We start from the raw sequence: 12,158 nt of genomic DNA, 5'->3' as shown, positions 1-12,158 counted from the left end.
GTCGGACCCTGAGCTTTCAATCCCCTCTCGCTCGATGAGTCGATCCCTAGGAAACATGGAACATGGAGCCTCGAGAAAGGAGAAAATAAGGAGAAGACAACTCCTTATTCCCAGTGACAGGTAATATCCCTGCTACTGCGAGCATTCACCGGCTAGTCGGCTTGCGCCAAACACGTGTGGTCAGCTTGTTTAGATTAACCACTGAGCGGTTGCAGAAGTAGAGGTATCTCGGGTTTGCCGGCGTTGATTGCACGACAACTTACTTTTTGCCCAGCGTCTGATGTCCTCGCGGCCGTTTGTTTTGCGAAGGCCCATTCTCGGGTGTTACAGGAACAAAGACCTCGTTTGGGCGCTCACCCTTTCCGGTTGCCTTGTCGCCGACAAATCGAAGCGACCTTCTGTCGGGCCTCGTGACCCTCCCCTGAAAGGAGGTGCCACACCGCTGCATCTCCGTTTGCCCAGCGGCTCTCCCAGCAAGCCCAAGACGCTCGGTGATAGTGCAACGCGGCGCCTCTGTTCGTCGAGAGTTTGGTTCGTCGACCACCCCTCCCCCCTGTCGAGTCAAAAGCTCGCTCCCTTTCCCGAGCTGTTGCACCCAGTCTCGGGCGCCAAGCTGGCGTCCCTGGCCGGGTCCTGGGACCTTGACAGGGAACCGGGTTTCCCACAAAGCGGGTGTGTGGGCAGTTGCCAATGGGTGATGGTGACGACAGACCGAATTGGGGCTTGAGAACTTTTTTTTTTCTCGGGCCATCCCTTTTTTTCGTCCCCGTGGCGTGGTTGGAGCAACCCCTCGATTTGTGCCCAAGGGTTGGTACATCGCAGGGATTGCGCGACAAGGGAGGTACCCGCAGGATATCCCGGATGGGAGAGCACACACAAGGGATATCGACGCGTGGAGAAGTACTTTGCAAGTCCCGTCTCGCGGCGAAACCCCCCACCGTCCATCTTCTTCCTTCATCTCAGCGTGGCTTCCTATTTTGGGAGTTGACCTTCACACTCAGAGAAGGGCGGCTCGCGCCCAAGCTGCACTCCCCGTCTCTTGTTGGCACCGCCGCACCAAGTGTCAAGTGTAGTGCATATAAACCCCCTCTCGACCCGTGGATTTCTGACCTCGGATTCTCCTGATACCTCGACATCACCACTTCTCATCTCAATCTTCACAGTTCATTGAGCTACCTCACCTCCAACTCCTAGTTCTATCCAACTTGATAGCTTCTGTCTATTCTCCCAACCTTGCTCTTCATCACCGGTTATTCTACGCCCTCGCGTTTACACACCTACACACACGTACACTCTCAATCACCAATTACAAGTAGTCACTATCAACTACCAGCAACACCTCATCAACCTCCGCAATGGCCGTCAAGGAGTACCAGGAACTCGTCAACGAGTGCTGCTCGTTCTGCTGCAAGGCTATCGACTTCGGTACTCACGACTACTGCCCTGAGGACTCTCACTGCGCCTCCTGCCCATATTAAAGGACGCGGTGACTGGGAAAATAGCCGTCCATGCGCCTGCAGCAATATCAACCGCCCAGCCCAGCAGCATGAATGAGCGTCGGTATTGCTCAATTGGGCGGGTTGCATAAACGACAACGCCGCAGCCGCAACGACAGGCAACACCGGACATCGGACATCGGACACTAGGCGCCACATGTGTGTCCGCATTACCACCTTGCCGCCAGACCACAATAACCCCATATCACCCAGACATACCGAACCCGCATGCAAGGCTGACGACGGCATGCTTGCCTCCGCTGTTGTTTCATTGCACATACCCACTTGCAGACCGAACACACGATGTCTCCGTTGAGTGGGGAAGCGCGGCCGGGAAGCGAGACGCGGGGAGTGAGGGAAAGGAGAAGCCATCGGATCGGGCCTGGGGAGGGATGGATGGATGGATGGACTCAACAACTTGAAGCTTTGACGTTCTGGATTCGGCCAAGTGCAGCCAACGGCACATGTTACCCCCCGGTCTTCCCATGTTCGCCTGTTGCTGGGCAGCGAGCTCCGATCTCGTCACGCACACGACGCCTTCCTTTTCAAACCGGCCGGGTTGCTCGCCGTTGAGGTTTCATTATTTCCTTGGCTAGCCCAGGTTTCCCAATTCTGTCGTTTGGCTGGTCACTTGCTTGAGGGGTTATGCACTTGAAGGGCTTTAGGATATCTTTTTGGGATTGGACGCGGAAGGGTCTGTTTTTTTTTTTTGTTGGTCTTTGCAGGGGTCGAGGCATGGCATCGTCACATCCTCTCAGGGTACTTGGCGCTTTGGGTTGGGGGGCAATGGATTTCCTGATACCGACCTTCATGCCTTCCGTTTTTTACACTGGTCTTCAGGCGAGTCACATCTTTGGGAAGGGCATTAACGGGGCACTGGCGCATGGGCAACGTGGCATGGCGCAAGGAGGCGTGGGAACTGGCAGGTAGTCTTGAATTCACACAGTACACAGTATTCCGTCCCCGATGATCCCATCGTTTTGCGACCGAAGTGCTCTGCTAGCCGCCCGGCTACCTCAATATCGTCCATTGACACCACCTCAGTCTTAACGACCATCCTATGATGTGGTACCGATCTCACGTTACGTCTCGCTAATTTGTCATTTTCCGCACAACGGTTATATCTCCTAGAAGCCAAGAAGCGAGCGAGAGAAAAAAAAAGGCCCTCAACCCCGCCAAACAGAACATCATTACCCTTGCGGAAGGCCCTGGAACATACCATGTCTTCCGTCTGCCATTCATCCCCCAGCATGCTTTGCCAACTCACAAACCACCATGTGCCCCAGGTTGACTCACTCACTGACAGATGTGTGGATTTAGTTATACCCATGTCCATTCCATAGCTCCGCAGCCGCTGAGCGTCGCCCGCATACTCCACGAGTTACGCCCAGCCACAGTCTCGAGCCGCTCACAGCAACAAGAACTACCTGAATATGTACCATGCGGCTGGGGAGGGGGGTGAACATGCAGGTCGCTTTTCTCGTGAGCTTTTGATGCACCTCTCTTCCCAACTTCGTCCAGTCCGCTTTTCTCCCCAAGCCGGTCTCCCAAGGCTCCAAGCGCTTTCTCCCCTGTCCCTCCCCCCGCCACGGCGCTTTGAATCGGCGGTTCGCCAGCCTGGTCGCTGATGGTCCCTGCGGGCGTCCGGGAATGGAAACGGGGGAACATGATGCAAAGGGATGATGGATTGTATGTACATGGAGAGGGGCGCAGTTCCTGGCATTGGCGCATTCGGAGGGACCTGGGGAGTGGGAAGGGGCTGTTGGTCAGTGATAGCACCTTTTTCCTCGCCCCCGGGAAAACGTGGTGTTTTGATTTGAGGATAGGAATGCCCAAGATTGTTCACGATGTCTGAGCTGACGAGTTAGGCCTGATTTGGCGGTGTTTTGTTTCTCACTCGGCCTTGGGGGTCACGGAGGACAATGGGGGGACTTGACGATGGGGGAACCCCAGGGCTGGGGGGAAGGGGGTCAGTGTCGGGGGGGTTGGGGGGATTGGACGGGTGAGAACCCCACGGTGACAATGACCCCCATCATTCATCGTTCATCCATCCAACGCCCCATCGCCCCATCGTCTCATGCTGTGGAGTGTATCGTCCATCGCCCAGCAGCATGGTACGCTGGCTGCGGTCTACATTCGGCACAGCGGCCGATGGTGACTTGTGACCAGCTCGGGGTCCTAGGGATGGACGGGCGCGTCCCGTTCCAGTCGCCTGCTGCCGCTGACAGGGGCCCTGGGCGGCCGGGGTGAGCACTGAGAGGTGAAAACATCCCCAGGGCTTTGTTAAGTTGAAGGTGGTTGAAGGGGCCATGAGCCATTAGGAGCGAAGGTTGAGAATAACATGGAAGCTGTGTTTTTGTCGGGCGGTTGATGAGAAGTCCTGTGCAGCATATCACTCTCCGAGCCTCGTCCCATGAATGCAAAGCGATGGATCCCATTACGATAACTAAACATAGTCCCCGAACGTTTGTTTTGCCACGGCGATCATGAGCATCCAACCCATACGTCCGCAGTGTGCTCCCCAGTGAAACCTCCGAAAGCTCGAAAATGCCGAAACCGCGAGGCTGATGACCGGGAAGATGGTCGTCGACGAGATGTGGAGAGGCCGACACAAAGTGCCTGACGCGCCCTGGGGAAGGCTGCTCTAATCCAGACCCCGGGCCGTTTCGCAACTTCCCCCTGGTGCCCGTCCGCCCGCCGAGCCGAGCCTTTCCCGTCCGGTCTTCGTCCAGGGCAACGGCCCCGACCCTGCCGCCTTGCCCTATCCATTTAGTGCTCCAGCAAACCCTCAGGCAAACCACACAATCGCTTTCTTGAGAGCAAGGACCATCGATTTCATGACAGAAAGAGGGGAAACGAAACAACAACGCATCCTCAGGCGCGTAGCCCCAAAGGAGCGAGATCCTGGCCGCGAGTCCCGTGCATTCCGCCCGCTTTTTGGATTCCCTGCCTCGCCCGCCTCGTCTTTGGCGTTCACGATCGAGTCATTGAAGGCCGCATTCAGCGAACTGCAGACGGGCCCGTCTTGAGTGGCTGATGGGCCGTGCGATCTATCCTGCTACTGCCTCCTTTTCTTGCTGACCAGCCGATAACAACCATGTTAAGAAACCAAAACGACCACCGCCGCTGCATTGCATGGAAAGCGTGTCCTGCGTTATGCATGCACGTCAACGCAACGGGGAGGTTGACGAACCGCAACAGACGGTCTCCAGCAAGAGGAGCTCTGCATGTTCTTCCGCCCGTGCCGTGGATGGACAAACATTCATACCCCAGACCCGTCAAACCCAACACGGATTGCCGCTCCAAACACGCCAAGAAACATCCCGTCCCTTTTCATTCCACCCCCCCCCCCAAAAGCCTCCCCGGCCCCTTAGCGGCATGGCCCGGATGGCCCGGAGATAAAGGCCATCCCGGAGAATATCAACACAGGCGAGGCGGAGGATCTGCACACACAGACGCCGAACTCACGCCATCTTCCCATCCCCCGTCGCTGACAAACGCACAGAAGGCAGAACTAGCAGTCATGACTCCAGCAGCTCGTGTTGTGATTGCGTGAGATATACATATGCGGAGGCATCAGCGAGTTTGGACGGCCGCCGGCGCGCACGGAACATGACATGCGTCTTGAGAGGATTGTCATCCCAGCTGGATGAAAGAGAAAGGCCAGTCCCAACCACTCCATTGGGAAGAACACGGGAAACAACGTGGGTTGGTGTCCAAAATGTGGGAGTTGAACTCGCCAAGCGAGCGAGGTGACGCGAAGCCGGGTCGTGCCCCCTGTCAACTTCTTCGAGTGTACGAAGGAAGGGTCTTTGTTCTGCCCAGCGTTTTCATTAGTGTAGTTAGGTTGAATCCTAGTGTATGAGGACGGATCCAGCCTCGAAAATTCGTGATGATGGTTCTGCAATTCGGAACAAAGACGATCGCCACCGTGACTTTTCGGGTGTCTCAGGGCGTCTCAAAGTGAGAAGAAACGAGGCTTCGATAGCAAACGCCCAGACGCCTCGTGGCTGACGATCGGCTTCCATAAACATGGTACTTGGGTGCTTGGCTAAGCTCGACAATCAGCGCCTTGCCAAATGTCTCATATTGAGGCTTCCATGTCTTGTCTTCCCCCATGTTTTGTCTTCCCATCATTCTCGCTGGTGCTATCTGTCATCCCAAACACGAAAGGAGGCCATGGCATGCGGTCATCATTGCTGCAAGTCCCCCAAACGAGCGCCCAAGACCATGGATAAATTCCCTTGCTTGACTCTGATGGGTATGTGTCAGCACGCCACGCGCTCACAGGTAGACAGTGGTCCGTCTCGGCGTGTAAACGGCTAGTACACAAAGTATGTGCGTTGGGGACCAAAGCAAATATGACGGTACACTCCTAGACTGCTATCGTCGTTTATCGCGGGACGTATCAAAAAGGGGAACCCGGCCGCGCCCCGAATCAGAACTGTGCGGTAAGAGGATCAACGGCTGGTTCGTTCCCCCACCGATGGAACCAGGAAGTCCTTGGCTTCTCACGCCATCACCCTCACATCCGTCTCGTCCCCGGCACCAGTGCTCAGCTTCGGCTCCGAACCCAGTTCTCAACAACCCCAGCCCAGACTCCAACACAGGCCCAACGTTCAGGCACGACGCCCGCCCCCTGTTCGCAGCGTCGAGAATCACCCCCACCCCCCTCCCTTCCGCCCCAAGTCCCGGCAGGCACCACGATGGGCAATGCGTGGGCGTGCTGGTCCCTGCTATGATTCACACACGCAGGAAGACGCATCCTTCCCGTCTAAGCGAGACTCGGCAGCCCGGATATTGGGGATTGCAGGGCTGACGCTGGCGGGGGGTGGTTGAAGGGAAACAGGCATGACGCGGCCTTGTGAGCACTTGCGACCTTGCCTTACTGTTTTCATGCGGGCGGTCGCCCCTTCTCCGCCCCCAGTTGGGATCGACGACGCCTGCGCATGCTGACATCTATCATGACCTAGTGTAGCGCGCGCGAAAATTTGGGCGCAAAGAGGCGAACCGGTTTGTTTGAAACCGAAAGGAATGCGCTTTTGGGGCCGGAGAGGGGGGAAGGGGGGGAAGGGAGATCAAAGGGTGAGACGCGAGTTCAGTAAGCTAGCTCAATACAACGTCAAGAACACAGCGGCGATTGACGACTTGTCGTACTTGACGTATTTGCCCTTGCCCTTGTCCACCTCATGGTAACGGTCCCAGAAGCGGTTATACAACGGCTCAATCATGGTCTGCATGTCCTTGGCAAACATTTGGCGGACATCTCGCTCCATGTAATAGCCCTTGTGACGGAGCACCATGTCGTCGAACGAGGCGTTAAAGCTAGCAAACTTGCCCTTGATGCTCTCCTTATCCTTCGACGACAGGCTCTTGAGGATTGACGCCGAATCAACCACTATGGCACCGCCCTGACCAGAAGTCGGGCGGCCGCCGGCGCCCGTACGGCTAGTATGGATGACGTCGAAGAGGTGGATGCTAACATCTTTGCACGTGTCAGTGTATAGACTAGCCGCCTTCTTGCGCCACGAATCGAGGGGCCCGAGACGGGATTCAAGTAGTGAAGCGAGTTCTGAGGACTGGATCATGCGTTCGATGATGGACACGTTGTTGGCGAGAAATACGCCCATGACAGGCTTTTTCTGTAGGAGTAGCCGTCCGCGAGCGTCGAGACACGACATGAGCGCCTCAATCGTGTCTATACAGTAGTGCGCAAAGATCTCTTTGCCATCAGCTCCAATATCAAAGGATGCCAGACTGGGAGCGGCATCGCCACTTCTGGAAGCAGAGGCCGACTTCCATCCGCCGTCCCCAAGGGAGACCATGATGCTCGATATCGGCCGGAGAAACTCCACCATGGTTTGGAGCCGCTGCATGGCCTCCGAAACGATCGAGACCGGGGACCCATCCAAAGACAGTGTCTGTAAGCTGTTGATTCTCCTCTTGGTGTCCTCAAGAAGTTCGAACAAGGAAGATTTAGCGGTTTCTCGAATAGGTTTCAGTGAGGCCGCCAGCGGATTCTTGAGTTCGCCCGTCCTTCGTTCCAGGTCGTTCGACAGCTCGGAGATGATCTCGACAATCTCATATGCCATGTAGCAGTCAGTTGACATATGCGCCTTAATATGCCCGTTCAACTCCCGCAAGGTCCTCCCCAATTCGACCAGCGACGGCTGACATGTCGCTTCGAACACAGGCCCCCAATCTTCCCGGGTGAAAATGTTGCAGACGTTCTCGTACTCTGCTACAAATAAGCCCTCCATCGCCTGCGCATATGTTCCTATCCCGTTCATCCCCGCCCGGTAGATGGCGTCTGGGTTCTTCTTTTTGGCTGTGCTGGTGCTTGCGGCGGCCAGATTTACCAGGCCTGAGGACAGATATTGCGACCGAATTTCAATGTATATCTTCGCTATTGGTGAGTCTTGGGGCGCTCCGCCGCCGCCTTGGCGGTATACCCCCGCAACAAAGGAGTTGATCAAGCCCAGCCTCGCGAACTTGTCTTGCGACAGCACAGGGAAGGGCTTGTTCTTTGTAATAAAGTGGAGGGGCTCAATCGACCTTGGTGTCTCGTTCCGTAAAAGTTTGTCGAACGAGTTCTCGAGCTGGGTGTTTCCTAGTTTCACGAGCCGTTGGAGTTCGGTGACTGTCTGCTGAGTCGAGCGGAGGTTCGAGGCCTTCATATCGTTGAGGGCTTTGTTTAGACGTTTGATAGATGCCAAGTAGTTGGGCAAGCCGGCTTTGTCAGGGCCCATTCGGATAATCTGCTCCTCATCATTTTTGCTGTCGGCTGGCTGGCGTAGGCGTTCGATAGCGGCGAGAACCGATTCGATGTCTGTCGAAGGGGGTTGTCAAAGTTAGTCGCATTCAACCCTCCAACTCGTCGACATGAAACCATGCGGCCACCCACTGTTCCCAAGAATCTGCAACTTCTTTGTTTCCCCGTTCAATGGCCCCGCCACATCGCGGACGCTTTTCCCCGTTGCCTCGAGCCTGCCGAGACATGCCTGGATCTTCTTGGTCAATTGCGTTGTCTTTTCTAGACGCGAGTTGAGGACATCGACTTCGGCTCTGGCCTCTTCGTCGGCGGCGTGTCGGCCATTAGTTACGCCGACGGCCATGTTTGCGGCCCGCGGGTGCGACAAGTGGTGATGATGTTGTTAGATAGTTTGGTAAGGTAGTCATTGCGAATGGGAACTCCCTAGTCGTCACAGGTGCAAGCAGCCGCCAAGCCGCTCACGAGGGCCCACTTCCCAGGTAAGTGGGGCAGAGTGCAGGGATGTGACGTCTTTCCATTGCCGGGATTACTTGTCATTACATTATTAACTAGGTATTCGCGTTGTGGTAGACAAACCCAAAAGATCATACACGCGTTGAGCAAAATATCAAGGAATTAAAGTGAAGCCATCGAAGTTTTGTTCACTACTAATCTGGCCTCGTATGCTATTTCTACTTTCTCCGTCTCGATTCCACCGCACCCCGACCAGGAGGACGTTCAATCTCATCGCGGACTCGGTAGACTTCAAATGAGACAGCCAGAAGTTTTCATGTCCCGGAAGAAATCTTCAACAAGCCACCCGAAAGATTCAACAACCCACTCGACCTCGTCAGAATTTATGTTGAAGGCGGGCGAGATGATAACGTGGTCGCCACGGATGCCATCGGCCGATCCAGCGCCGGGATACACGCCGATACGGTACTTGTCATCCAAGCCGCGCTCGGAGATGGCCAACGCGATACGATCCTCGGCCGGAAAAGGCTCCATGGTCTTCTTGTCGGCGACAAACTCGACGCCCCAGAAAAGGCCGCGGCCCCGGATGTTGCCCACGTTAGGATGTGCCCCGATTCTTTCTTGCAACCGAATGGAAAGACGCTCGCCCATTTTCCGGACATTCGCTAGGAGACTCTCGTCTTGAATTATCTTCTGGACTTCGAAAGCGGCCGCGCACCCAGCCGGATGGCCTTGATAAGTGTGCCCGTGGACAAACACTCTGGTCATAAAAGTGTTAGAAGCCCAGCAAGCTAGAATCCGCTTTCTTGGTGCCAATGTGTTACTCACGAGCTCCCCTTTTCGAGCACATTCACGACCTTCCGGTGTGCGAGTACTCCCGCTACCGGTTGGTAACCGCCACCTAGCGCTTTGCCGATTGTTTGAAGGTCAGGGACCACCCCTTCTTGCTCCCATGCGTGGAGTGTACCAGACCTGCCCATGCCGCACATCACTTCGTCGAGGATAAGGAGGGCGCCATATTTCTGGCAGACAGCCTGCATGGCCCGAAAGTACCCAGCGACCGCGGGAACACACCCAAGCGCCTATATCGTGTGGTCAGCGACGTCAACAGGAAAAGCATGGCAAGGCTGCACCTACAGCGCCCACAACAGGCTCGGCAACGAATGCGCACACCGTATCGGGCCCGACCGCTTCAAACTCGTCGTCCAACTCTTGTGCCAGCCGCGCCACGTACTCATTATCAGTCTCGCCATGTTTCTTTCCACGGAAACTGTTGCAAGGTGACACCCTGGAGACGTTCTTCATCAAAAGAGGCTCGAACTTTTCTCGCCTATGTTCATGGCCCCCAACTGCTAATGCACCGAGGGTGATGCCGTGGTATGACTGTTTTCGAGAAATAAAGCGGTTCCTCTGGGGTTGTGGTGGACTAAGTTCGAGAAAGTACTGCCTAGCCAGCTTGACCGCCGCTTCCATTGCTTCGGAACCTTGAGGCATGTTAGTGAGAGCTGTGCACTCCATTTTGGGGTCCTGCCCTCTCCTGACTAACCTGAGTTGACGATGTAGGCGCGCCCCATATTACCGTGGGTCGAGTCCACTAGAAAACGGCAGAGCTCCTCCTGGACCTTTGTCGTGTAGAAGACAGTTGAACAATATGGGATTGCCATCATCTGCTTCGTGACAGCGCCCACTACCCGCTCGTTTCCCCAGCCAATACACCCGACGCTAGCACCTCCGGAAGCGTCAAAAACCCTCCTCCCATCCTCAAGCACCAGGTATTTTCCCTCCCCCTTTGCCAAATGTAGAAACTCATAGCCAAGGTCCCTGTGCAGCACCGCTGATTTCGTTTGCTCTCGCATGTCAACATGGCCGTTTGGGTTTTGAACCCCTTGGGGAGCGTCGATTTGTTTTAAGACCATGATGTCCGTTGACGTGGTCTCAGAAGGCTTCAATCGAGAAAATGAATATCATAGAGAATGGGGACGGGGGGGCCTTACATTGGGGCGTGCCAGATACTTCTATTTGTAGAAGGAACCACAGATCGTCCCGAGTCACCTAGCCGGAACCCCGGCCGTGGTCACGGGAATGGAGAACCGGTCAAGACGGCAATCCTCTTTGTTACAAATCTACTAACTACCCACGCCGGAACCCCGGCCGCGGTCACGCGAATGGAGTACCAGTCAGGATGGAAATCCTCTTTGTTGCAAATCTACTGACTGTCTCCACCAATGTTAGCGGCCCTTGGAGAGCCAGCCGGTGCCTCGTAGTGCCTGTCATCCCATCAAGAAGGTCCTTGGTCTGCCCACACCAGGTACTGGTTACCTCCGGGCCGGGAGTTCTCTTTCTCGAACCACAAACCACGCGTCCCGTACCATGAGAGAGTGGATCTTCGGTTGCCAGCATGATTCGCTCGTTCGGACGGCCAATACTGCAATTTTCACTAGCCGGTCGGCAACCCCCCTTCCTCCCCCTCGTAACGACGAAATCGGCGCTCTGGGTCCCGATTCCAAAACTCTCCGGATAAGAGAGGGGTCGGTAGGGCGGAATCTGGGGGACACCCTTGTTCGTTTCGCACCGGGAAGCAAGAAACATACAGCAAGGCGTCCCGAATAGGGGGTTGTTTTGGGTGGGATAGATGGAAAGGGGAAAGGAAGTATAACATGTACCACGTGCAACAAAGCACCTGCGGGTAGCCACTTTCCAGCGAACGCCACGAGTTGTCACCGCTGTTGTGCAACCTCCGCCCTGCTGAAACGTTTTTTTGTCTCGGCACGCTCTGCGGGTGAGGGGTAAAGTGGGAAGGGCGAAGGATTGGACTCGGCATCCCGACCTCGGTTCCATCGTTCGGCCACCCTTTTTGCTGTCTTGACCGTCAAGGGCCAGTACCAGGATACCCCCTGTGGTGTTTATTCGTTTATCATCCCCGCTTTGAGTAGGAACTCGTGTCCGTTTGCAAGGATGGCTTAGTTTCGGGTAGCTTGACTTCGACCCTCGGGCCGGGGCAGACGGAGCTTCGCGGCCCGATACAGCTCAGTCGGCGGTGCCCCGCCGTCAATGTGAAGCTGTGACCCGGGTCTCGCTTCCATCAGCCGACGGTGGAGTTTTTTTTTTTTCCCTCCTTTTCCGTTCGGCAAAGCTGGCAAAGTCCTGACCATCCGTTTGCTGAATTTGCTGTTGTAGTGTATGGCAGACAATCCTTTCTGGGTTATTTAGTGCTGGAAGCGATGACGGGCCCGGGAGCACGCAGCTTCGCAATGGAGACCAGTTCCAGGGACCAGCGTCGATAGCCCTGCTTTCAGTATGGTACTCAGGATGACACCCATGGCACGGCCATCCATCTTCCCACACCAACGCCCTGATGCCGTTCGAAGAGGCAGTGTTATCTGGGGCGCGATGCTATGGGTGAGGGACCGAACTTGTCCGCCAGCCTCATTTTCATC

The 12,158-nt window shown here is 55.6% G+C and overlaps 1 protein-coding gene across 1 annotated transcript; it reads right to left on the bottom strand.

The window, feature by feature from the left end:
* Nucleotides 1-6,607: 6,607 nt before the first annotated feature.
* On the bottom strand, nt 6,608-10,577 carry C8A04DRAFT_39741 (exocyst complex protein exo70; the record flags this gene model as incomplete). Its single annotated transcript, XM_062784698.1, has 6 exons — nt 6,608-8,325; nt 8,401-8,566; nt 9,061-9,481; nt 9,550-9,803; nt 9,859-10,205; nt 10,268-10,577. 6 exons carry the CDS (start codon nt 10,575-10,577, stop codon nt 6,608-6,610), a joined length of 3,216 nt encoding a protein of 1,071 aa, XP_062634026.1.
* Nucleotides 10,578-12,158: the final 1,581 nt, after the last annotated feature.

This window comes from Dichotomopilus funicola (genome assembly GCF_033296635.1).
Source record: "Dichotomopilus funicola strain CBS 141.50 unplaced genomic scaffold C8A04scaffold_73, whole genome shotgun sequence".
In the NCBI taxonomy this organism is placed as follows: domain Eukaryota; kingdom Fungi; phylum Ascomycota; class Sordariomycetes; order Sordariales; family Chaetomiaceae; genus Dichotomopilus; species Dichotomopilus funicola.
The sequence above is the reverse complement of the archived record's forward strand: the minus strand, read 5'-3'. Positions and strand labels throughout refer to the sequence as shown.